Source organism: Manacus vitellinus, unplaced genomic scaffold, assembly GCF_001715985.3.
Source record: "Manacus vitellinus isolate BGI_N305 unplaced genomic scaffold, ASM171598v3 scaffold_139_pilon, whole genome shotgun sequence".
Lineage (NCBI taxonomy): Eukaryota > Metazoa > Chordata > Aves > Passeriformes > Pipridae > Manacus > Manacus vitellinus.
In genome coordinates this window covers 116,650-142,975 of record NW_021938998.1, presented here as the reverse complement: position 1 = coordinate 142,975, position 26,326 = coordinate 116,650, and the positions used below count along the sequence as shown (strand labels likewise).

Below are 26,326 nucleotides of genomic sequence, written 5' to 3'. Positions count from 1 at the left end.
GGATTCCTGTGTGTTGGAATCCTTCTGTGCTGCTCCAGGATTCCAGTGTGCTGCAATCCTTCTGTGCTGCTCCGGGATTCCTGTGTGTTGGAATCCTTCTGTGCTGCTCCAGGATTCCTGTGTGTTGGAATCCTTCTGTGCTGATCCATGTGGGCTTTGGGCTTCTGGGCTGCCAGGAAACAGTGAAAGATTGTGCTTACCTTATTTTCTTCAAACTTCTATTTTTGATCTTCTCTCAGTCCAGTTTGGACTCTGAAGGGTCTGAGTCAGGCAGATTTGATGATGTTTTATTTTATATATCAGAAAACACTGAAGTTGTGGGAGTTTCACCTTACTGGAGACATTCAGTGTGGTGCTAAATCCAGAACTTGTGCTTTGCCACCTCTGGGAAATGGGCTGAACTTTGATTAACAGAAGGGATAATTGCCAGTCTCCAGAGACACAGATTCAAGGCTTCACTCTCAGTTCTAGTGACAATTTTTAAATTAATTTGTTCTAATTTTCCACTGTCACAGTGAATCTCCTGCGCAGCCCTTGCTTTGGGAATTGGGCCACTGGGCTGACAAGCTGAAGTCCCCAGTTCACAGAATACTGAGCTGGAAATGACATGGAAATTCGTGTCAGAGACAGCATTTGCAGCTCTTGGTCACATCCTCTTGCCATCTTTGGCAAATATACAATCTGAATTCGAGCATGAGAACACTGTAATTCTCACATTTATTTTTTGTGCCCACCACTGATGGCAACTGGCTTGTTTGATTTTTTGTCACATGTAAATATTTTATTCAGGTCCAGTGTAACTGACTCTGGCAAGTGGGATGTGGCCTCCTCAGTTCCTGCGTGGAGGGCTGTGCCCAGCTCTGGTGACAGTCTGGCAGCACTGGGGGGTTTGGGAGAGTTTTATTTTTTTTCTAATTATTATTAAAAAAAAAAAGAAAAGAAAGAGCTAGGTGAGAGAAAATGCTGTGTGTAAACGCTTCCCAGATATATTGCTGTGCCAGGTACGGCATGGGTTTGTTCCAGTTTATTCTAAATGTTATTTGAAGGTGTGCACATCTGTTCTGAGGCTGCCTGAGCCCATAGGCAGAGGCACTGCAGCCTGGGCTGTGCATGTTCTGTCCCAGTGGTTATTTTCCAACGTGCAGACTCTGGCAGGTCAACATGATGTCTTGCCTGGAATTTCCTTGCATTCTAAAATTAGGAGAAGGCTCTAGGAAACAATAGCAAATCAAGTCTCTAAACTCCTGCTCCCCCTGAACCTTTGTTGTCATTTAGACTTTCACCCACTTCCTTCTCACTGAGCTGGTTTGCATTAGATAAACTAAGTTAAACTAAGTTAAACAGAGCCCACGATGAAACTAAGTTAAACTAAGTTAAACAGAGCCCACGATGATCAGTGGTGAGAGGGCTTACTTTTCATTTATTTACTCGTTATACAATTGTTATGCTACTTTGGGCCACCAGGAGTGTGAGTTTCTCATCGGTGCTGTTCGTCCCAGAGCACTTTGTGTGTCAGGGGTGCTGTGGAAGCGGGACAGCTGCAGGGCCCTGGTTTGGTGCCCTCAGACACCCTTGTGCCCAGCAGTGTGTCCCGACGGGGATCTGGGAACTGCAGAGGTTTCGATCTGCAGCAGAAACTTCTCCAGGTACACCACCAGGTTGGGATCAGGGACACCCATGGTTGTCCCTGCTGAAGGGCTGAGCAGCTCCATCGTGCTCTGCACCTTGGGGGGTTATGTTTGCTCCACCTCTTCATCCTCACCCCTCCCTTGGCTGCTCTGTGCTCTTGTTCTCTGCAGTGTTGTGGGGGTCCCACCACCCCACACCTCACGGTACCTCCCGGCTGTTCCTGGGGAGGTCTGTCCCAGCAGCTTTTGTGCAGGTGGATGCCTGGAAATGTATCACACTTGAGGAGGGAGGTTCAGAGCTCATTCTGGTTTGATCCCTCTCAGCCTGTGCTGCATGAGCAGCCCTGACTCTGTGTTTCTTGACCTGTGAGTGATCTTAGGGTTCCCTGTGCTGCTGTGACCCCCTCCCTGCCTCTGCCGAGGACAGACACAGGGTGATGTGGATTAGAAGTGGCTTCTGCTTGTCACTGCACAGACCTGAGTTTGTTCCAGGTCACTTCTTAAACGATCTCATTTTCTGCAAGTGGCCCCAGGTTGTTTGTTTATTATTCCCAGCACTCCAAAACAATCCAGGAAATGCAGCAAACACCCCAGCCCTGGTTCCCATCCTGTCCAGGATCCGACCTCCGGCAATGGTTAGAAGCAGCTGCAGGATTTGCTCAGTTGATGATTACAGTCCATTGTGTTTAGAAAACTCACCGGGCCTGGTGGTGTCTTGGAGGAGTGTGATTGATGGATCGTGGAATTTGCCATCTGCAGCAGATGGAGTTATGGAGCCAGGGTGGGTGTGAAGAGGTTAGGTGTTGTGAGGCCCCTTCCAGTCACCATTCCTATGGCTGTTGTGTTTGTAGAAAGGAATTTTCTTTCCTTCTCTAGTTTTGTGTTACTTGGGCTGGACAGCTCACCTTGGCCTTTTCCATCTGGCACAAGGGGCACAAACACCCTCCCTGATTGTGAGAGGGCCTGCCACTGATGTCCTGATAAAACATCCTGAGCAGCAGATGTGTGTGATAGCGGGGGCAGCACTTTGGACTGGAAATCTCCCTGTGTTTCTCCCTGGCTGGCTTGCCTGGACCAGACTCAAACTCGAGTGTCTGTCGCAAACTGCTTTAGAGTGACTTCCCCGTGGTGCTGGCTTTGAGAGCCTGAGGCAAACTCTTATTGTAGGAAACAAGGAATGTCCAGTTTGTATCCTACACGGGAGGGAGAAGAAGAGTGGGATAACAAATACTAAATGAATGATTGAGCTAAACTCATTTATGCCTCTATTCTTTCACCATCATCCCTTGTAGCCTTTCGTGGGGGCTCATTCATGCAGTGACTGCCCTGGGAGGGCCTGGCCAGGACAGGGGTTATGGGAGCAGCCAAGTGTCTCAGGGATGGCCCTCAGGCTTGTCCTGAGGTGGGGAGATGGGTTTCCCCCAGAACTGCTGCTGACCCAGTTGTGTCTCTGTCACAGCCTTTCTTCAGGCTCCTGAACCTGCGCAAGCTGGGCCTGAGCGACAATGAGATCCAGAGGCTTCCCCCCGAGGTGGCCAACTTCATGCAGCTGGTGGAGCTGGACATCTCCCGCAACGGTAAGGCTGGAGCTGGGCAGGAGTGGTGCCCAAGCCCTGCAGTGCTCCCGGTGCCCTCTGGCTGGGAGAGGCAGTGCCCTTTCCACACCCTGTGGAGCAGTCCCTCGGGGATCCTCAGCTGGGACAATGAGGTTGTCTTACCGTGGCTCAGGCTGCCATCTGTACCTGCTGTCCCATTTTCCACATGCTAGGCTTTTCTCAAGCCTCTTTTGTTCTTTCACCTATTTTTTCCAGACATTCCAGAAATTCCTGAAAGCATCAAATTCTGCAAATCCCTGGAAATCGCAGACTTCAGTGGGAATCCTCTCTCCAGGTAAGAAGGCATATGTGACCAATTAGTCCAGCTGAGAAGAAGAGTTGAAGTTGCTTATTCTCCCTGGCTTTCTCTGGTCTTCATCTTGTTATTGTCTTCCTGTGAAGCCAAGGCCTGGGATCGCCCTGCCTGTGCCAAACCTGCAGGTGTCTGCTCTCCTGGCAGGCGAAACACTCGGCTCAGGGAGGAGCTGCTGTGTGCTCTTTCCTCTGCAGGGCCTGTGCCTTGGATTGATGAGCCCTTAGTTGTACTGGTGTCAGTGATGAGGACTTTGCTCCTGGAATGAGTCTGTTGCTCCCTCCCCATCCCTTCACTGTGGTCACAAACCAGAATGGACATGGGCTGACGCTGCAGAGGAGGAAAGGCCTGTGTGGTGCTCTGCCCTCTCGGAGCCCCCTTTGTGCCCCCTCTGTGCTGCAGAGGAGGAAAGGCCTGCATGCTGTCCTTTGCTTCTTCTCAACCCCCTTTTGCCCCTTCTCAGTCCCTTTTCCCTTCCTCTCTTATTCAGAACTGATGAAACTGTCTTTTGAACCCCATGTTAGGTTGTTTCCCTGATATCTCAGTGCCCCGAGCTGTGCCCGACTGGGAATCTCTGCCTTGTCTCTCAGCCCTCTGTCTCTACAGTTTTAATCCATAATGTTTGGGAATTCAGTGTGGCTCCCCTGCCTTGATGAGCCGTGTTTTTGGGCACTGGTGTTTTGCTGCACCGTCTGTTGGGGTCCCTGCAGGGGCCACTGAGGCCCCAGGTGCCCCCTGCACTTTGTGCTCAGGGCAGGTGCTGCCCAGGTCTCCCTTTAGGCAGATTTAACTTTGCTTCCCTCCTGTGGTCCTGGGACAATCCAGCACTTCTTCACTAGGTGTTATTTGTCAGAGCCTTTTCCTGGCCCAGGTTGAGATGAGTGTGGGGAGACGGGGGCTCCAGGGGCTGCCTGCAAACAGCAAAGGAATTCCTTCCTTCAGGATTTTTCCCTGTTCTGTCACACCATGGAGCTGTTGTGATGGTGCTTGGTCCCAGGGAATGCTGCAGTGAAATATCCTTTGTTGGGCACTTGTAGTGCTTGGGAGCCCTCTCTGCTTCCAAGTCCAAATGATCCCATGGCATGATTTAGTGTGGGATTCATGCTCGAGTACTGCAGAGCTGAGTTTGCACACCTGGACAGGTAGTGTCTTGTGCAAGGGGCTTTTTGGTCTTGGGAACAGAACTTGTCCTGCATCAGTAGCCAGACTCAGCGTTGGTTCCTGCCTGTTTCCTTTCCATGTCTTGATACTACTTGGGAGAAGACTGGCTTAGGGGGAATTTCGGTGTTTTGGGGCATTCAGTGCTTTGTACACAGGATTAATGGAATTTTGTTTGTGCTCTCACAGGCTTCCTGAGGGCTTCACCCAGCTCCGGAGCCTGGGCCACTTGGCCTTGAATGATGTGTCCCTGCAGAGCCTCCCCACTGACATTGGGAAGTGAGTATGGCCCTGTCCTGGCAGCGGGGAGAGGGCTGGGGTGGGGACAACACACTTGTGGGGTGGGGACTGGCAGGACCTGGAGGGATGAGCCAGAGGCAGCTTTGCACCAGTGCTGGCAGTGCTGTGTGGGCACCCCTGAGCCTTGGTTTGTTAAAAACCTTTCTACAAAGGTTCCTGTCCTGGCCCCAGCAGCTTCTCCTCCTGTGGTCTGTGGTGCAGTAAGGAGTGATTCAGGCTTCTCAAATCCTGCCTTTCCCTATGTTCCTGGTGCCCATTTGCCCCTTTCCAAGCAAATGATGACTTTGGAATTATTTATGCTGCTGGAAAATGGTTCCGTGGGACTTTGCCCATGGGGTACAGTGCCCTTCCCATGGGCTTTTGCTTTCCACACTTGAGGGATTTTACCTTTTTGGGCAGGCAGTCCTGTTGTGGTGGCGTGTTCCTTGTCCTGAGTGTGGGCACAGTGTTGTTCGCCGTGACTGCACCAAGCGCTCGCCTCCATCAAAGCCATTTCCACCCCCGCTGTTTTTGTTCCCCCATCTCCATCCACGTGTGCACACTCATGCCTTGTGCAGGACACGAGGGGTCATCCCAGGGGAAGGGAGATGAGCAGCTCCTTGCATCCCTGAAGCCCTGTTCAGTGAACCTGGCTTTCTCGCTCCCTTTTCTCTTGCAGTTTGGCAAACCTCGTGACTTTGGAGCTACGTGAGAACCTGCTAAAGACTCTCCCCACGTGAGTGTGTGTCTGGGGGCTGTAGGAGGCTCCTGCCTCATCATTCTTGCTGCTTCCTTAGGGACTGATTCCTCAGGGACTAGTGCAGGCTCTGGCACTTGGCTTGGGAGGGCACAGGCTGGGCATCCGGCTGCGTCTGGCTGAACTTCAGTAAATTGGGGTGAGGAGGGAGAGGATGGTGCAGGGCTAGAGAACAGGGAAGGATGTTCAGAGCCTCTATGCAATCTCTGTGTCAGGATTGATTTGTAATAGACAGGGTTCCCCAAAAAAGCTTCTGGAAATAGTGAGAACCATTTTTCCTGGAGAGGTGGAGCAGACAATGGATTATTTTGGAAAAAGAGAGAAAACTGTACGGATATGGGCATAGGAGGAGCTCTATGCACAGTGAGGTTTATGGTTTGAAGAGCAGCAGGATACAGCTGAAGGTACATTTTGCTTCTGACATGTTTTGTTGGGTATCCCTCCTGGTTGTTCTGGATGGGATAACTGCCTTCCCTGCAGCAGACAAAACATAAGCCAGCAAGAGAGAAGAGGTAAGTGTTGTTAAATGTTTCGGAGTTAGGGACAGGGATGAGTTCCTGGTAGGGGACCTGGTTAGTGCAGGTGATGCTCTCAGGTGGCTGGACGTGGAGAACTAACCAGTCCATACAATAATCTCTGCTTTGAGCCATGACAGTCGTTTGTTCAGTTTTCTACCCTCCATCAGCTCTGTCAGCTTGTTTCCTGCCTGCTTATCCATCCCACTGATGATTCCCCAGCTTTTCCTGTTGGTAGGGATTCTACCTGACCCTTTTTTTGAACAGCAACGTGTTTTGGGCCACACAAACTCCTCCGTGAAGGTGTGACACATGCAGTTGTTATCACCTGTCCTCAGGGCTCTCTTACTGTTCCTGGTGGGAATTCAGTTCAGCTGCTGCTATTTTTCCCCTTTGCTCCTCTGGTTTATTTGAGGGAGAGGGCAAGGGAGGCAGCTGGTGATCCCATGTTGAGGCATTTGGGGCTTTAGTCTGGCTGGTGTGATGGCCATGCCTCCCTCGGAGATGCTGCTTTGGCTCAGGCTCATGCTCTTGCCAAGGTTATTTCCCTTGGGACCTGCAAACACAGGCTTTATGTGGCACCAGTTGTATCTGCTTGTAGAATTCCTGCAGCAGCTTCAACTCAGAGGACAAGACCCTTCTAAAAGGAGCTAAAAGGACCTGCCCTGGTCAGCTCCCAGGCCTCAGGTCTGGTGGTTACACCACATAGAAGCACAGATCAGAATCACACGATCACCTTGCTCTGGTGCCAGAGTCACCGGATCTTTTCTGCACAGAACTTGTCAGCAGTGATGCTGTCACAGAAAGGTGATAGGAAGGGACCAGCTGAGATGGTCCCGTGTGGAATATCACCACAGGGAGAAAACAAGAGCCAGAGCTCCTTATCACAGAATCCCAGGGTGGTTTAGGTTGGGAGGGACTTTAAAGCTCATCGTGTTCCAAGCGCTGCCATAGGCAGGGACACCTTCCACTAGATCAGGTTGCTCCAAGTCCCATCTGGTCTGGCATTGAACACTTACTCCAGGCTGAGAGTGAGCGAGCAGGAGGAGTTTGGGTCCTGGTGTTGAGCCCTGCTGCTCTCTGGGCCTGTGCCTGGGTGTTCATACAGGCAGGTACCACTGCTGGGTTCCTCCGTGTCGGCGAAGAGGTGCGGTAGCTGCGTCCAAAGCTGGGCTTTCAAGCTGCACTGAAGATGGTCCCCATGGCTTTTCACCATCTCAGAACCAGCAAGTGTTTGAAGTCTGAGAATCCAGTCTGTGACCAAAGCCCTTGGGTCTCCATGGAGAACTCTCATGCCCAGTGCTCCCATGTTGCCCTGTGGTAGATCAGGGTGCCGTGCACCAAGATACTTGTGTGCTATGAGGTGTTGGAGTTTTTCACTGGAAGATTAGTCTGGGCTTGATACTCATTCTGCAGTGCAATTCCAGCTTCTTTTCATCTTTCTTCAATTCCCAAAATTTTATTTTGGGATGACTTCCAAAAGTAGGAAATGGATCTTACAGGCCAAGGCAATTCTGATCAGATGTGTCAGTCAGATATGAGATCACAGTGGGCAGCCAAAGCCATGTCAGTGGTACTGTCAGGTTCCCTGCCCAGGCCTGAGGCTCTGGTACTTACTCTGGCTGCCCATCATGTCCAAGAACGACTCTAAATGAGTCCAGGTGACCTTGCCAAAGAGAAGAATGACTTACCCAAATGGCTTTGTTTTCAAGGTTCCTGAGCCCAGTGGGTAGATGGGCTTCAACACTGAGAATTTGGGATGACATAATCCATCAGTGTCGTTTTGGGATTTGTTGTTTTTGTTCAGCTCCTTGAAATATCCAGCTTGCAGTGACCTTTACTTGCCAAAATTCCATTTCATTGGTCAGTCTTCTGCTATCGACTGAGTTCTGAAACAATTCAGCTTGTACAGTTGATAATCACCCCTCATCTCTCCCACACAGATGGGACACAGCCAATGACTTGGGAAGGGCAGCTCTCGGTGGTGTGTTCTCATGGAATAGTGGAGGGTGATCTGTACTGATCCAGTCCTTATACATCAGCGTGGATTCCACAGCTCACTTGTCCCTGTTCTGGGAATTCAAGCTGTGATGGTGCAAAGGGACAGTCAAGGCTGCATCACCTTTAGAGCAGTCAGAATCGATGTGCAGTCGTGGTGAGGGAGTGCTGTGCAACAGGATCCTTTGGATGATTCTGTTGATAAACCTTTGCTGGAGTTAATGTCATATCTCAAAGTCCACACTGCATGCAGTAGGAACTTGCTTTTCCAGCATAGCCCAAACGTTTTTACAGCCTGGCCCAGGCAAGGCAGCTCCCTTTTATTGCAGCCCCAACAGCCTTGCTTTGGGTGGTGTTGACAGGTGGAGCTGTTTCCAGAGGAATATGAGGATTTCTGTTTTGGGACAGTTCCTTAGGAAGAGAATAAAGCTGTTCCTTGCTGGGGGAGTGGGCAGGGCTGGGCTGGCAGCTCTGCCCTAGAACACAGTGAAGGGCAGCAACCCCCCTCTGGGGAGGTGGGGTTGGAGCTGATGGGTCAAACTCAGGAGTGAGGACATGTGAGCACCTGGGCCATATCAGGTAAACCCACTCCTGGGTTTGTGGGACTGCAGGTCTTGTCCTTCCCCAGGTGTGATGTGTGGGGTGCTCGGGATGTGTCCATGGGCCACTAGTGGGGACAAAGCTGTAGGTCCTGTTCAGTGTCTTCATAGTGAGCTTCTGTCTGTACATCGTGACCTCACCTGAGACATCGTGCCACTGTTGTCTTCCCTTCCTCTTCAGCAGCATGGGCATCCCGTTTGGGGAAGCTGAGGTTGTTGAGTTTGTCATTCCTCCCTGTCCCTGCAGCTGTGTTCCCCTTGCCCCCAAACATGTCTTGTCTGCCAAGTCCCTCCTGTTACCTGTCAGTCCATGCCCTGGTCCCTGTCCTTGCTGCAGGAACGAGTAGTGACGTGAAGATGTGGCTGGTCATCTGTTATGGTTTTGCTCATTTTGTGGTGGGAGGGGGAGAAGGCAAGCTGTTATCAGTGAAACTGGCTGTACTGGGACTGCTGGTGCCTCTAAACTCAACTCCTTGGGGCTGAGGGTCTGGCTCGGGGAAGGTACCAGCTCCCTAAACTGCTCTCGGCTCAGAGGGACTGTGAGAAAGGTCAGGATTGCCCCACCTGCTTTAGGAGTTATTAGAGATCATGTGATTTGTGTGATGTGTGTCCCAGATGTTAACCTTCCGCTCTTTGTTTCCTGTTTTATCTCTCTCCCCTCTCTGCCCCCTGTGCCTTGCAGTTCACTCTCCTTCCTTGTCAAGTTAGAGCAGTTGGATCTCGGTGGCAATGACCTGGAAGTACTGGTAGGTGAGGGCTGGTGGGGAGGGAATGTGGGTGGTTGGTAGGGGCAGACCCTCTGTGCAAGCAGGTGGGTTTTCACCTGAGATGCAAAGAAACAGACCTACAGGTTGTTTGGGAAGATTCTGATTTGCCCAGCATGGCCCAGTTGTTCTTCCCAGATTAATGTTCTCTTCATGTGTCAGCCCTTGTGTCTTGTGCCCTGCTGGCCTCACACACAGCTCGCTCTGCCCTTTCCAAGTTCTGGGATGGTAATTCTTCCTGTCTGGCTGCCAAGGATCTTTCTGAGGAGCCTGTCTGGTGCTTCCCTTCTCCTCTGTCCTGCACTGCCCCCAGCTGTTTTTCTTCTCATCCAACTTCCTGCCTTTCTCCTTTCTGATTTGATTTCTGCCCTGTGGAGTGCTGGGCCATTCCATGTTGTCCCTGGCAGTAGGGGCAACCCAGTGTGGGGGTTGTCTCCATGGAGGGCTCAGTGTGTGGAGAGCCAGGGCACAGTCTCAGAATTCATCTTGCCCGGGTGTTCAGGGACACCCAGTGACATTCTGTAACTTTGCAGCTGTGGATTAAGCTGTTACTGGATCCTGCTCTTCGTGTTCTGGAATGGGTTTTGGCAGAAAGCCATCAAAACTGGGAGGTGAAGGGGTTTGTGCAGCTTTGCTGTGCAGAGGCTGAGCTCACCTGTGAGAACAGGTGTCTGACATGTGAGCCACACTGCAGTGGAGCAGGAACTCCAAACCCAAATGCTGATCAGTGGGGGGTTTTTGGGGTATGAACATATGTCTGCCATGGCTGCTGGAGCCGCTGGGTTGTGTTGAGTTGGCCAGTGGTACCCGAGTGTTTGTTTCCATGTGTGAGAGGAGGAAGACCCATTTCATCTGTAAGACCAGAGCTTCCAACTCCCTAGAATCATGGAGTCATTTAGGTTGGAAAAGAACTCTGAGACCACGGAGCCCAACTGCTCCCTCAGCACTGCCAAGGCCACCACTGCCCCATGTCCCCAGGTGCCACATCCACATGGCTGCTAAACCCCCACAGGGATGGAGACTCCACCTCTGCCCTGGGCAGCCTGTGCCAGGGCTGGACAGCCCTTTCCAGTAGGAATTTCCCCAATATCCAACCTGAACCTCTCCTGGCACAACTTGAGGCTGTTTCCTCTTGTGCTGTCCCTTGTCCCCTAGGAGCAGAGCCCCACCCCAACCCGGCTTCACCCTCCTCTCAGGGAGTTGTGGAGACCAAGAAGGTCCCCCCTGAGCCTCCTTTTCTCCAGGCTAGGCTGCCCCCAGCTCCCTCAGCCGTTCCCCATCAGACTTGTGCTCCAGATTTAGTTTTTACCTTGCCCACTGCTAGACAGTCCTTCTGTTGCCTTCCATGTTTCCTGTGGGACCTCCTGCAGCCAGTGGGCTGCCCCAGACATTCCCAGACATCTGTGCTTCTATCTTGTAATAAACCGTCCAGTGGATGGTCTTGGGAGGTGTGAGAACCAGAACAGTGCCTGGCTTTGCAGAGTGTGGTGTATTTGTAGTGTCCTCAAACAGCTTCTCCCCGTGGAAGGGACTGGTGCCATCACTGTCCTGTCTCTTACAGCCGGACACTCTGGGCGCGCTCCCAAACCTGCGCGAGCTTTGGCTGGACCGGAACCAGCTCTCGGCCCTGCCTCCGGTGAGTGCCATTTGAGGCCCTCGCTCAGCCCTCTGCCCCTGCCCCAGCTGCTCCCTGGAGCTGTGGTGTCTCCTCTCTGATCCAGGAGCTGGGCAACCTCCGCCGACTGGTCTGTCTGGATGTGTCGGAGAACAAGCTGGAGCAGCTGCCCAACGAGGTCAGTGGGCTGGTGGCACTGACGGACTTGCTGCTGTCACAGAACCTGCTGGAATGCATTCCGGATGGGATCGGTGAGTGCCACGGGATGGGGACCACTGCAGGGCTTCACTGCCTGGACAGTGCTTCTGGGGGAGCTTCAGGCAAGAGTGTGTGTGACAGAGAATTAGGGCTTTGTGGGCACAGGTACAGTCACTGAGAACAGAAGCAGTGGGTGATACAAGTGGGCAGAACTCTCCAGGAGAGTTCAGGTACTTCTTCTGCATCAGGCGTGGATGAGGCCTGTGAACAGGCCTGGTGGGAGGAAAGGCAGAACCTGTGTTGTTGGGTTACATGATCTCTGATGGGATCATGGCCAGGTGAGTGTAGAACAGCATCCTTCCCCCTGGCACAGCTCACACCTAACTTGTTACCCTGGCCAGGTCAGCTGAAGCAGCTCTCCATCCTCAAGGTGGACCAGAACCGGCTGACAGACGTGACAGAGTCAATTGGGGACTGTGAAAATCTGTCAGAGCTCATCTTGACCGAGAACATGCTGACGGTGAGTGCAGGGCAGCCACCTGCCCCTCCTGTGCTGTTCAGTGTAGCCACCTGCCAGGGATCCCTTCCCTTCTTCTGCCCTCCGAGCTGGATTCCTGAGTGTGCTCCAGCTGCTTCCATGCAGAGTTTCACCGAGCTCACAAGGTCTTGGGAAGACCCTGGTGGAAGCTGCTTTCTCTCACTGATATTTTTTTTTTCTTTCCTCTGAAAAATTCTTTGGGATGACTGGGGTGCTGGGATTTCCAGTCCCAAAGCCCATCCAGGCTGCACTGGCAAGGGGGTCGTGGGATGGTTTGATTGACAATGGCCCTGCTGCAAACTGCCCGTGATTTGACTGGTAAAACACAAGGATTGGGAATGAGCAGATGAACAGGAGGAAAGTCTTGACCAGTGGTGGTCTGAGTGTGGTGTGCTGGGGGGAAGAGTTGGCATGGATCAGTCTGTAAGCCCAAGGGAAAAGCAGTCTCTAAATTGTCCTGAAGACTGTTATCCCAAATGAGTCTGTTGGGACAGGAGACAGCTTGTTCCCCAAACTGTGCCTTTTAGCCTTCCCCAGAGGGCTTTGTGCCTTTTACCTCAATTCTGCTGCTCTTTCCTCTTGCAACCACTGACTTGGCTCCTTCCCAGGCCTTGCCCAAGTCTCTGGGCAAACTGGCCAAGCTGACGAACCTGAACGTGGACCGGAACCGTCTGACGGCGCTGCCGGCGGAGATCGGGGGCTGTGCCAACCTCAACGTGCTGTCCCTGCGGGACAACCGCCTGGCACTGCTGCCCCCTGAGCTGGCCAACACCACCGAGCTCCATGTCCTGGATGTGGCTGGGAACAGGTGAGCAGCAGGAACGGGCAGGGGCTGGCAGGGGTGTTCCTGGGCAGGCTGCTGCGAGGGAGATGCTGGATACATGTGGATCCTGGGATCTGCAGTGTGGAGAAGCCCAGGTGGGCTGCTAGTGGATCAGCCTTTGCCTGGGAAGCCCTTCTCTGTGTCACCTGAGCACAGGGTGGAGATAACACAGAAGTGTGAGGGCATTTTGCCACGTGTGAAATAAGGATCAGGGGAAATTCCTGGTGACTGACTTCCTTCCTGCAGATTCTGTGGTCTGTGTCTGTCATCAGTCCCCAGGTGATCGGTGCCAAAGCCTCATTCATGGTGTGCAGGTACCTGGGAGCTGTTCTGAGTTCTGCAGGTTTGGGCTGCAGTTCTGTTTGCTGGGGCTGGTATTTGTGGGAGCAGTTGGAAGCTGACCAGAGGTGCTGTAGAACACTCTGTACACTGGGCTGTGAAAGGATTGTTTTTCTGCCTCCAAACCCCTCATTTCACACTTGTGGTGGGAGTTGTCCTTGGCTAAAGGCTGGTGAGGGTGGGTTACTGGAGCCCAGTCCACGGCCATGAGCAGCACAGTTCAGCTGCTCCAGTGGTGCAGGAGTGAGGGATCCAGAGCAGCTTGGCTCTGTCTCTCTGTTCAGATGGGGCAGCCTGGAGCTGAGGTGAGTTCTTTCCTGATCAGGTGAGTTTAACGAGCAGTTGTTCTTCTCTTTTGCAGGCTGCAGAACCTGCCCTTTGCTTTGACAAATCTTAACCTGAAAGCCCTGTGGCTGGCAGAAAACCAGTCCCAGCCCATGCTGAAATTCCAAACCGAGGATGATGAAAAGACAGGAGAAAAGGTTCTCACTTGCTACCTTCTCCCTCAGCAGCCCTCTCCCAGCCTGGGTAAGAATCTGTGTCACAAGCACTGGCTGCAGAGCCATGTACTCCAGAGGGGGCTGAGGCCTTGAACCTTCCTCCCTGCTGGGTTGGACTGTCCCTCACTGTGATTCCTGTAGCAGATCCAGGCTCCTGAACAGCTGGGACACTTTTCTCAGGCAGAGATTGTTAAAACTGAGGAATTGCTTCTCTACCAGGTGATAAGGAAGCTGCAGCCTTGTCTCTGAGTGTTCTCCTTTGATCTACTGACTGAGCAGTTCATTACCTATTGTCCTATCACCATGATATTGTGTCAATACTACGGATTCCTGCCTTAATCCTACATTTCTCCTTACTTCTTGAGTAAGGAGCACTAGAGCTAAACCATCAGGCCCTTCTGTAGAGGTGGCTGTAGATCTGGTGGGAGATGTACAGAAGGTGACAGGAGCTGGAGGCTACAGCCTTTGTCCTCAAGGCCTCTGATGCCATGGGCAGATACGGCAGAAGTGCCCTAATGGGGTGAGCACTGACTTTTATCCAAGCCTGGAACCCTGCCCCTCCTGAAAGGAGCTCCCACTGTGTTCCCTCTCTCCCCAGAGAACCTCCTGCAGAACAGTGTGGATGAAAGCTGGACAGACACCAACTTAAACAGAGTCAGTGTCATCCAGTTCCTGGACGAACCCAAAGGAGATGATGAGGAGGAGTCTGGAGCTGAGAGACGGGTAAGAAGTTCCTGGAGGCTTGTTGGCTCCCTGTGGAAACACAGGCACAAGCTAAGCTTTCTGACTCTGGGGAGCCACTGTGGTGTCCATATTTGACACTGCTGCGGGCATGTGTGAGATTTTCCCAACCCAAAGGGCATTTGGTGCCTTGAGGAGCCAAGCAGGAGTGAAAGGGAATGAATTCCTTGGGAGCCGTGGTGCAGGATCTCGTTTTGAGGCTGTCCCATCCACAGGAGTGGAGCTGTGACACTGAAGTACCCAGGGAGCACTGGGGATGTCCAGAAATCCCAGTAGAGCACTGTCAGGGCAGGGTTTAGCTGACCCCTGTCATGGGGAAGAGCTGCCCAACCAAACCCAGGCCATCCCTCTCCCTCCAAGCACAGAGCCAATGCAGTCTGTGCTGTGGGAATCCTGTTAGTAAAGTACTAAATACTGTAGGCAGCCTCAAAACCTGCAGGAGATCATTGTGCTTTCAGTGCACATGCAAAGGACAGGATAAAAGTTTGTTTTCAGCGAGTGCTCTGGGGGTTTCAGTCTCCTGCAGGATTTTTTTTTCCTTTTTATCTTGTGGAAAACCATTTTTGAAATCTGAATCCTGATGAGTGGTGTTTGCAGCTGTCCTGGCAGCATGTGTGTACCACTGGCATTGGGAAGTTTGGGGTTTTTTTGATTGTTTTTAACATTTTTATTAATTTTAGAGTGCTGGTTTTCTTGACTCTTGCTTGGGATGGAACTTGCTAAGCAGCACCAATTCTGGTGCTTTTGGGCTTGGCAGACTCCAGAGGGATTAGGAAGATATCCCAAGAAGATTTCCTACCTGTGTTCTGGAGGGGTTTCAGTGTCAATGATTTTGCATTTACTAAGCCTGAAGCACCATTTAAAAATTCCTGTCTCCATCGTTCCTCCCAGTCCCTCTGTCAGATGGAGAGCAGGATGATGTCCAGAGGCAGCTGAGTGTTCCCTGCCTCCGTTCTTTCCCCATCCTTCCCAGCCACAGGCTGTGTGAGGCCTGGAGCAGATCCTGCAGTGGGACACTGGTCGTGTCTGGCTGAGGCTCTGGCTCTCTGATAGAGGTGTTAGTTACCTGCAGGGGTTCGTTCCTGAGGCCTGGCACGCACTGCCCAGGCTGGAACCCCTTTCCTGAGGGTTTCCCTTCGGCAGGGCCTGCAGCGCCGAGCCACCCCTCACCCCAGCGAGCTGAAGGTGATGAAGAAGGTGATCGAAGTTCGGCGTAACGAGGTGAACGCCGCAAAGGCCGATGCTGACCTCAACTCTCCTAACTCAGAAGTGAGTGCTGGTCACTGGGCGGTGGATAACCATAGGAAACATGGAATCATGGAATGGTTTGGGTTGGAAGGGACCTTACAGACCATCCAGTTCTACCCCTTGCCATGGGGGGCACCTTCCACTAGGAACATGTAGAGAATCTGGGGAATGGAGAGTCAGAAAGGACTGACTTTGGGGAAAGATTGGGAGGGACTGAGAACAGATTGTCTGGATTCCAAGGGTTGGGAATCTGCCTTGTGGTGTCAGGACAGGCCACTTAGATAGAGGAATAGATGGGACCAGGAGACAGGGAACGGTAAGGGGAACTATGTGTGAAGGTGCCACTTTTGTTATAGCACAGGGAGGGAAAGAGAAGGCTCTGATATTGCCAGTAAGGAATGGTGGGAATGGAGCACTTGGAGAAGGCACCTTGCTGCCCCGGTGGGATACTGAGAATAAATGCCTACACAGGAGGTGGAATGAGGTGGACCCAGATGTAATGGAGGAGGCTCAGTGGGGGAAGCCTTGGGCAGCCTGAGGGAAAGCTGGTTCTGTTGGTGCTGGATCATTCCCACCTCACACCAGTCACACTGCATGGCTCCGTTTGCTGCTCTGGGTTCCATCCTGACCACCCCAACTCTCCTCTCAGGAGAAGAGGCTGAGTGCCACGTCGAACCGCAGTGAGGACTCCCACGTGTCCACCAGCACTGCCTCTGCAGACTGCAGGGCAGAGGAGGGGGACCGGGGCTGGCCCAACGGGCAGGTGCCCAACGTGCGGGAGCTGGAGAAGGAGGCAAAGCCCAGAGCAGAAGAGGAGCATAAGGAAGCTGCTGGCCAGGAGGAGGAAGATGTGGAAGTGGAATACAATGAGGTAGGAGCCTGAGAACTGCAGCAGGGTCATGAGGAAAAGTGGAAGGACGTGGAATTTTCAGAGGAAATGGGAAATGGACGTACAGGTAAACGGGTGTGGGATATGGGCATCACTGGAGGCAGACCCAGAGCATGGAAGGCAGCACAAGCTGAGATTGGGCAACCTAAACTGAGACTGAGGCAGCCTGTGGGAGTTGGATCCTTGGGAAACTGGGCTGGACAGTGTGGGAACCTGACAGGGGATATGGGAAAATGGGAGTGACTGTGACAGGTTTGAGTGTCCTTCATCCAAAAAGCTGACAGAAGCATGTCTGGGGGAAGGAGCTGATATGGAAAAAGGCAAGGATGGTGCAATAGTAACACCTTTCCTGCATGTCCCTGAGCACACGAGCAGTGAAACTGGCTCTGCCCGGTCTGGGAGGGGGACACGTGGCCAGCAGGCTCTGCACTGCCACACATCAGGTACCTGAGGCTCACGGCCTGTCTGGGGCTTTGCCATCGCAGCCCACTGTACACTTTGCTGAGGACACACTGATACGGAGTGAGGATGAGGATGAAGATGAAGAGCGACCATTCCCAGTGGAGAAGCAGAGGCTTATCCGCAAGGACACGCCCCATTATAAGAAACACTTCAAGATCACTAAACTGCCCAAGCCAGAGGCAGTGGTGGCACTTCTGCAGGGGCTGAACAGCGACGGGGTCCCTAAAGAGGAAGAGGAGTTGGGAGGCTGCAATAACAACACAGAGCCCGAGGAACAGGAGGAAGCGTGGGATGAGGATGACAGGAAGAATGGAGCTTTGTCTGCTCAGCCGTCCGTGAAGGTAAGGTCTTGTGGGGAGGGGGAAGGTCAGAGGGGTGCACACCTGCCCTCTCCTCCTTTGACCTGCCAGGCAGGCTGATGTTGTCCCGAAGAAACCGCTGGCAAGAGGCTCCAGCACTTGGGGATGTGCTGGGGGTGGGAGAGCTGAAGCTTGTTCTGGGGCTCATAGGGTTGTCCAAGACCTGTGCCATGTTGCTGTTTCTGACTCCTTCACTGTATCAGGTCCTTGCACCCTCCCTGTCCTGTGTGATGTTCCCTGTGCTGCAGGAACAGTTCTCTGTCCCATCGCTGATGGGTTCTGCTGTTCCTTCCAGCCACCTCCTCGCTTGCTGGTTGTTGCCCCTCATTCACAGCAGGATGAGCTTTATCCCTGGGTGGATCCAATCTCAGACTGATGTTTGGGCCACTGACACTTGGCTTGCTGCCACAGTGCTTCCAGAGTGTGCGAGGGGAGCCCAGAGCATGCCCTTCCCTGTGCTTCCACCTAAATGGAGCCCAATGGATGCTGTGTTGGGATTTAGGGGAGCTTGTGCTCTGGAGCTTTGCCATGGGGCCATGGTGGGCCTTATTGGTCATACTGGGGCTGATGAGATCCGAGGTCCTTGGCTCTGCTCAGCCGTTAGGGACACACAGAGGTTCCTGCTTGAGGAAGTTCATCACAGTGGAATAGGAGTACACGGATGAGGAACACTGCATGAGGCTGGAGCAGTTCTCCCCAAAGCTGGTGTGAGGTGTATTTGGCAGGCAGGGATTAGGATATGGTTGAGTCTCCATCTTAGTCTGACACCAGCAAATCTCACAGGTGGGATGTGGGTCTCCAGACATAGAAGCTGCTGGAGTAAAACCTGTTCCTGCTGTAACTGCACGTGCTCCAGACTACCAGGATCATTCCCACCCCCAGTGGAGCTCAGATTGCCCAGGGGAAAGTCCTTGCCCTCACTTTGCTTTGGAGCCTTTTCCTCTGTGGGTTTTTGCCCTGCTCTGCCTGAGCTGATGCAGCTCATCCCGTGCTCCCTAGGGATGAGACGTACAGTCTCCCTGTTGGTGAAGTTCCTCAGAAGGAAAAGGAGTTGCTACTGCTTGTAGGAATGTATGAAGCTGTCCTGAGTCCCTTCATCCAAGATCTGCTGTGCTTGGGAAACCCAGAAAGGTTTTTTAGCCAGGGACTTGGAGCTGAGGAGGCACTGAAGCTCTGGCAGAGCCCACGAGGCCTGTTCAGGTGTGCTGTACCTGTCAGAAGTGACCTTGGTTATGGGCTAAGCCTTCTGCCTGGGAATCAGTTCTCCTTTCTGTGGGGCTGGGTTGGATGCCTGCTCCATGAAGGCATTTATTAGCTGCCACCTGAGCTGCATCCCAAGAGTGGGGATGTGGGGAGCAGCGTCCCTGTGCAGGGGAGGCTCAGGTAGGAGGTGATATGTGCATTGAAGAAGGAGGCAGGACAGGCTGTGCAGGAGGCTGAATCCTTAAACCAGAGGGTTTTGTTGCCAAGACAATTGGTTTTCAGAAGAAATCCTAAGGTTTCCTGCACTTGGGAGCAGGATCCTGGGTGTCTGACAGGATGCACTGTTTCACCAGAGAAAGGCACCGGTGCAGTTGAGTTTGGGATTGCTTTTTGCTGTGCAGCAGCTGGTGGCACCACAGGCTCCTTGGTGCTTTCTCCTGTGTTTAACTCTTCCTCCTTCCTGGAATAACCTGGTACAGAGGCAGGGTGAGGTCAGCTGATGGTGGTCAGCTCAGGGGCCATGGCCTTGGGGTGCCAGCACAGACAGAACCTGGCCTTATGGGGTGCCCCTGGGCACGAGCACGCTGGCACTCAGCATGCTGGGAGCCCAGGAACAGCCCTGGCACCACTGAGGTGGTGGGCAGGAGTGGGGGCTGCTCGGGTGCTGTGAAGGTCAGGAGTGACTCTGTGAGTGGGCTCAGCTCTGGAGCTGTGGAGGTCAGGAGTGACTCTGTGAGTGGGCTCAGCTCCAGAGCTGTGGAGGTCAGGAGTGACTCTGTGAGTGGGCTCAGCTCCAGAGCTGTGGAGGTCAGGAGTGACTCTGGAGCTGTGGAGGTCAGGAGTGACTCTGGGAGCTGTGGGAGTCAGGAGTCAGGTGGAGGTCAAGGAGTGACTCACTGGGAGGTCAGGAGTGACTCCTGTGGAGGTCAGGAGGTGCTGGCTGGCAGCCCCCAGAGCTGTGGAAGGTCAGGCAGTGACTCTGGGAGCTGTGGAGGTCAGGAGTGACTGGGAGCTGTGGAGGTCAGGAGTGACTCTGGAGCTGTGGAGGTCAGGAGTGACTCTGGAGCTGTGGAGGTCCAGGAGTGACCAGCTGTGGAGGTCCAGGAGTGACTCCTGGGCTGAACCCAGCCCCAGAGCCCTGTGAAGGTCAGGAGTGACTCTGGGGCTGACCCAGCCCCAGAGCTGTGAAGGTCAGGAGTGACTCTGGGGCTGACCCAGCCCCAGAGCTGTGGAGGTCAGGAGCGACTCTGGGGCTGGCCCAGCTCCGCGCAGCGTACCCAGGCTGCCAGCGTGGCGTGCGTGTGTTGGGTGGTGGTGGTGGTCGTGGTGGCGGGTTTGGTCGATGCTCCACTAATCCGCATGCCTCTTTGCTGGTTCCTGTCCTAACAGGGGGTGTCGTTTGATCAAGCCAATAATCTGCTGATTGAACCTGCTCGCATTGAGGAGGAAGAGGTCTGTACCACTCCTACTGTTCTCTCTCTGCCAAAAATCATCCAGTCTGCTTGATTTGCTTCCCAGCCTCACCCGTTGTTGTAGGGGGAACTCTGATCTCTCTGGGTCAAGTGGCTTCTGGACCTGGCTGATCACAAACATGATGATCGTTTCCTCCCTGCTTTCCCCTTTCCCTCCTTTCCCATCCCTGAGGTGAGAGTGGCTGCTGCAGAGCAGGAGTGAAGTGGATGTAAAAAACCAAAGGGGCTGAGGGGGAAGTTCCTATTTGCTGTGTGCTGAGGGAGAAGTGAATGAAATAAATGGATATTTCTGGAAGTGTAGGTAACTCTGGAGGAGCAGAGGCCTCAGGAATCAGCCCAGTGCTGTGTGTGACCCTTAGGGACAGGGAGGAGGATCTCACTCATGACACTGTGCCACTGCCTGAGGAAGGCGGACTGGAGACAATGATTTGTGCATCTCCTGCAGCACCTCCAGAACCCCCTCAAGGCTTCACATGCAGCACCTTGGGGTGTCAGAAAGGGGCAGGTGGCACCAAGGTGCCACAAAGTCCCTGGCACGGGGATGGTGTCCATACCAAGGGTTAAAGTCTTGTGTCTGGCTGCCTTGGCTTATCCCCTGACTGTGATCAGCTTCCTGGGCTTGTCTGCAGGTTTTCAGTGCCTGCTCTGCGGGGTCAGTGGCCTTCTGCAGGCAGGTTTTCAAGGAGCTGCTGGAAGCAGAGTGCTGCTGTCACTGGCAAGAGGCAGAACCTGTGTCAGTGCCACCGGCTCGCACAGAGGTTTCTCCCGTAGGACAGTGCAGGGGCACCAGACCTGTGTGTTACCTGAGTGTGTTACCTGGGGCTGCTGGCCTGGGCCTCTACAAGAACTTGGTTCTGCTGCTTTCTCAGGTGTAAAATGGAGGCTCTCCTTGGTTTTGGATAAGGCTTTCTGGGAGGGAGATGATGAATCTTTTCCACTCAGGCAGAACATGAGTTGGCTCAGGTGTGGTCCCCTGTTAGTGGGTCCTGAAGATTTCTCCATCTTTCTCCATCTCTAGGTCCCTGAAAACCACAGTAACATTTCTTGCATTTCTCTTTTGTGTAATCTTCTGTCACTCAGGTTAAAACTGAACATAAGCTGGTGCTTCCTGATCCCTCCTCCCCCTTCCTTTGGGGAGTCACTGCTTCCAGTCCTTCTCTCCAGCTGTTGGATACCCTGTTCCATTTGCAGAGTTTTCCTGCTCCTTGGGGTGCTGTGTCCTAGGAATCTTAGTCTGCCCACCTCTTCCTTGGCTCCTGCTCCACCTGCATCTGATGGAAGGGCCTAGAACTCCTTCCCTGGAGGTGTTGGGTGAAACAACTGGACGTGGCACTCAGTGCTTTGGTCTAGTTGACAAGATGGTCAGTCACAGGTTGGACTCAATGATCTTGGAAGTTTTTTCCAACCTAAATGATTCTGTGATCCCTCAGTGGGGCTGGTTGGAGGCCCCAGATTTGCTCTGGTGTCCCCTCAACACAGCCCCCTTTGTGTGGATCTGTTCCCTCTCTGTGGTTGTGCAGCTCCCAAGGACCAGCATTCCCAAGAACCCCCAGACTGATGGTGGTAGCTGAAGTCACCTCAGAGTAGACCAGCTTTGGGAGGTTGATTTGGGACATTTGATTGTCCCACAGCTTTGGGGAGTGCTTAGCAGGGAATCTTTCACTAGACCAAGCTGCTCCAAGCTCCATCCAACCTGGCCTTGAACACTTCCAAATCACATCTGCCTCATGTGTTCAGGGATGATTCCATGTCCTTGAGAAGAACCAGTGGGCTGCTGGAAACTGAGCAAGGCCACTGCAGAGCAGAGGGCCTGGTGCCCTTGAGCAGCATGGTTTAAGTCCCTGATGCTGCTGTCACATTCCTTGTATAATTTAATGCAGCTCTTAGAGAGAAGGAACTACAGGCTGTGTGTTCCTTAAGCCTAAACCATAATCCTGTGCCAGAGACTGATCTTGCCATGGCAGAACTGGAGACATGTGCCCAGCTTCTGCCAGCACCCAGCACTGGGGTGTGGGAGCCTGGTACTGGTGTGCAGCAGGGATGCCCAGAGCTCCTGTAGCTGTTGCTGCCAATGGGGTTCTGCTGCAGTGGAAGAGGAATTTTGTTCCAATGTGTGATATCTGATGGTGGATATCTGGATTCCAGTGCTGACTCTGTTCCCAGTGTTTTGTCTCCATCCCCATCTGCCCCACAGAAGTGACTGTAGTGGGATGTAGGGAGGCTTTGGGAGGAGAAAAGCAGCATGTGGAGCGGCTGTTTGATGGGGTGAGGTTGGACCTGAACTGTTGTCTGGGGAACATTGACAGGATTTTGTCTTCCCCTCCACCCTGGGCTGCCTGGGCAGGGGGAGCTGTCAGTTCCCTCCCTGGGAAGGAGTGAAGGTGGTCAGAGCTCTTGGACATTGATTTCTTTGCTGCTACTGCTCAGGTGTCACATCCTGTGGGTCCACAGTCAGGAGTGAGTCAAGTCTTGTCCTTGAAGGAGTCTCATCCTGTGGAAACTGCTCAGGAATGTTACCATTTGTGTTGGAATGCCAGCCTCAGGCCTGGCACCAGTTAGTGTTTGCCAGTGGCAGATGTGACAGCACAACCTGGTCCTGGAGCATCCTGTGCTCCGCAGTTCAGCTGTGGAAAGGCTGGCACACATAGTGTGGAGTGTTGGGATGTGTCAGGAGCAGTCCTCTCCCTCCTGGAGCATCCCATGCTTGGCAGTTCAGCTGTGGAAAGGCTGGCCCACGTAGTGTGGAGTGTTGGGATGTGTCAGGAGCAGTCCTGTCCCTCCTGGAGCATCCCACACTCAGCAGTTCAGCTGTGGAAAGGCTGGCACATGTAGTGTGGAGTGTTGGGATGTGTCAGGAGCAGTCCTGTCCCTCCTGGAGCATCCTGTGCTGGGCAGTTCAGCTGTGGAAAGGGCAGCCCCTCGGTGTGCATTGTTGGGATGCAACAGGAGCCATCCTGGCCCTCCCCGTGGGCTGCTTGGTGCTGCTGCACATGTCAAGCTCTGCCCCTCGCTCTGGTTTTGTGTTCATAGGGTGACTGGGCTTCATCGGGGTGTTGTCAGGCTCGGAATTATTTTGTAGCAAATTTGATTTTCCCCCAATGCGACCCATAAATTTTAAACCCAGAAAAGATTAGTAAACTTCTCGTGTAATGCAGGAGAGGTCACGTCACCTGTGTTTGCTCACCTGGCTTGACTGGAGTATGATAGAGCAGAGTCCTTTTGACGTTTGAAAAAGACACAACACTCACGTTTCTATCAATTTTTAAAATGACCAAAGTTCCCGTTGACTAAGAAAAAATGTGCCATATTTTCTGTTTTAATTAGTCTGGCTTTTAATTTCTTGCCTTTGGAATGTTTTTGCCTACTGAAGTGCAAAAGGGCCTTTTGTGTTCTCTATGGAATCACAGAATGGTTTGGATTGGAAGGGACCTTTTAAAGGTCCCCCAGTCCCACCCCCTGCCATGGGCAGGGACACCTTCCCCTAGACCAGGTTGCTCCAAGCCCTGTTCAACCTGTCCTTGAGCACTTCCAGGGATGGGGCAGTCACAGCTTCTCTGGGACAGTGTTCTGACACCTTCCTTGCTCTGTGACCCTCTGGTTTGGAGGTGGGATCGTGATCTCTTCCTGTGAAAGTACAGTTTCAAGTTTGGCCATGATAAGGCACAGTTTGGACACAAGTGCCCCTCAAAATGATAGAGATTAATGACTTGTATGATTGCTGCTTGTTCATCATCGGTCACTGTCTCAGCTGTGAATTCTGTCTGATCCAGAGCTTCCCTAAGGACCAAGGAGCAAACCTGTGGAATGATTTCTTACACAAATGCAGAACTACCTGCAGAGTTTCCTTTCCCTGCTCCAAGAGTGGGCCAGAGTCATCTGATTCTGCTCTGTCACACAATAATCTTGTTGGCTTTCGCAGAGAGAAGGAGCAGAAAGCAGCAGAGGAGTGACTGGCAGAGAGAAAATTCCATGTGCAAACAAAACACTCCACGGCGAATCTGATTATCCCTTCTGAACCAGACAAATGCCCAGTATAACAGACATGGGGCTTTGCTGCCTGGAGCCAGGATCATGTACAAAATTCAGACATTAAAATAGCCACTGTAGAAGTTGCCAGGGCTGAAGCACTTATGTGCCTTAAAATGGTCCCCGTTTGCAGCTGTGTGTTCAGAACTGTCAGTGGAGGAGAAGGGGAACTCCCAGACAGCTCCGAGACTTTGTGGTGGAAAACAATCCCCAGCTTGGATCCAGGCACTAGATAGAATGAGGCCTGACTGGGATAGGTTGGCATTTCTGGAAGATACAATTTAGACAAAAAAGGGCTGTGCTCAACTCAGGAGCAGCAAGGCTGAATTTGCAATGAACATAACACAGAGGATTTGGAAGAAGTCTTGAGGTCAAGTCTTCTGCCACCACTGGCAATCAGACACTAAGTCAGTCAAACTTTTTATGAAATACAGATTGTTTCCTCCTGTTACAAGACGTGCACACACACACACAGGTTTCTCCTCTGGGGAGAAACCCAAACCTTTCCAGATTTTTACTTTGGGAATAATTAGAAAACTTACTTTCAGTTGGAACTGTCATTTGTTAGTTCGTTGTTTTCATTGTACTTTTTCTTGTCCAGTCTCTTCCCTGCTGGCTGACCCATTGCTTGTCCTCAGTGTAATTTTATGGACATCAACCTGACTCCTTCCAGCCTTCCTTTTGCTGGATTTAGAGAACCCAGTTCTGGTATTCTTTGGTAAGAAGGATTTCCATTCCCTGCCTTTCTGGCTGCCTTTTCTTTCACCTGATCTACTTGAACTCAGGTTTGGTGACTATGGACAATATCACAGAGTTTATTCAGATTTTAGTACACTAAAAACATAGTTGTTTCTCCATTTCAAATGTGGCAGTTCCCATTCCTGGATGGGAGTTGTCTTTATCCACCTTTATTTGTGCCTTTGTTATACCCTTAGCCTTTGTTCCTGTGCCCCTCAGGGTCCTTGGGGAGGTTTGGCCTCCAGACAAGGTGTACTTAAGAGATGTCTCTCGTGTGCTTTAAAGTGAATGATACCAGGTTTATTGCAAGAGTTTTCCCTATATCCCACTGTTCCTTGGACAAACACTCTCATCTGGTGTGGCCTGCCCTTAGCAGAGGAGAGTTGTAAAGTCCCCAGTCTTTGCAGTCTTGTAATTATATGTTAAATGATGGCCAAAATTTAGAACCTTCTGAAGTGGCTGGGCTGAGAGGAGTCTCCAGTGGAATTTTGTAGTGGAATGGTGCAAAATGAATGACTGCTCCAAGGATTTCACCACACAAAAAGAATCAATAAGATGCTAAAGAAAGGAAGTAGAACGTGTTCCCAGTGTCACCCATTCCAGCTGAATCCGGGTGTAGGTTTTTGTCCTCTTTCCAGTTCTGGAACAGTTTGAGGCTCAGTGGCTTTGGCCAATGCTCATTTTGCTTCACTTTAAGCCGTTGAGTGTTTTCATTTCCAAAGGACCCTGTCCTGCTGCATTCCACAGTCTGGCCAGCCCAGATTCTTGCAGGATCCCCTCCTCTGTGCCCATGGCAAAGCTGGTTGCCCATGGTGACAGGAGGAAGTACCAGCTTCCTAAATCCCTAGTTCTGGAGTTCATTAGTGAAATAACTAATCCTGAATTGTAAAGCAGCCTGGGCTCAGGGGACCTCGAAAGGCCCAAGGTTTTGTGGGGAAGGAGCCTTGGTGAGGGTATCAGCACCCCAGACCATTGCATCTGGAAACTCTCCAGGGACAGGACTCGGCACCTCCTTGGGGAGTTTGTCCCAGAGGAGGATTGTTCTCACTGCAAACATTTCTTTCTTATGTCAAGGTGAAATATCTTTCTATAGACACACGTATAGATGTAAATATTTGTATCTAACACGACTCCTCTCCCTGATAGCTGCTAACCATGGCCATAGAGATCCGTATCGAGATTGTCTGTGGGAACCTTGCCTCGGGTGTTATTTGTGCTTTGAGTGTCACCACAGTTCATGTTTTTAAAAGGCATCCTTTCTTCCTCCTCCCTTTGGGAAATGTAGTCACTATCCTGGAGTCTCCCTGGGGAGGAATGTGCAGAAGCAGAGCAGAGCCCTGAGTGTGGCAGGTCCCCTGTCCCATCTGCTCCTGGTGCTCTGTCACCAGTGGGGCTGTGGCAGGTCCCCTGTCCCATCTGCTCCTGGTGCTCTGTCACCAGTGGGGCTGTGGCAGGTCCCCTGTCCCATCTGCTCCTGGTACTCTGTCACCAGTGGGGCTGTGGCAGGTCCCCTGTCCTGTCTGCTCCTGGTGCTCTGTCACCAGTGGGGCTGTGGCAGGTCCCCTGTCC

At 52.4% G+C, this 26,326-nt stretch overlaps 1 protein-coding gene across 1 annotated transcript in view; it reads left to right on the top strand.

Annotated features, from left to right (window-relative positions):
- Window positions 1–2,982: 2,982 nt before the first annotated feature.
- SCRIB (scribble planar cell polarity protein) overlaps window positions 2,983–26,326 on the top strand; it is an 83,705-nt gene continuing 60,361 nt past the window's right edge. The window contains 15 exon segments of the mRNA XM_029958043.1: window positions 2,983–3,205; window positions 3,440–3,518; window positions 4,884–4,973; window positions 5,653–5,709; window positions 9,525–9,588; window positions 11,168–11,242; window positions 11,328–11,472; window positions 11,821–11,939; window positions 12,566–12,765; window positions 13,481–13,647; window positions 14,218–14,342; window positions 15,504–15,629; window positions 16,258–16,479; window positions 16,983–17,300; window positions 19,911–19,973. Coding sequence (XP_029813903.1) covers window positions 2,983–3,205; window positions 3,440–3,518; window positions 4,884–4,973; window positions 5,653–5,709; window positions 9,525–9,588; window positions 11,168–11,242; window positions 11,328–11,472; window positions 11,821–11,939; window positions 12,566–12,765; window positions 13,481–13,647; window positions 14,218–14,342; window positions 15,504–15,629; window positions 16,258–16,479; window positions 16,983–17,300; window positions 19,911–19,973 — 2,073 coding nt within the window.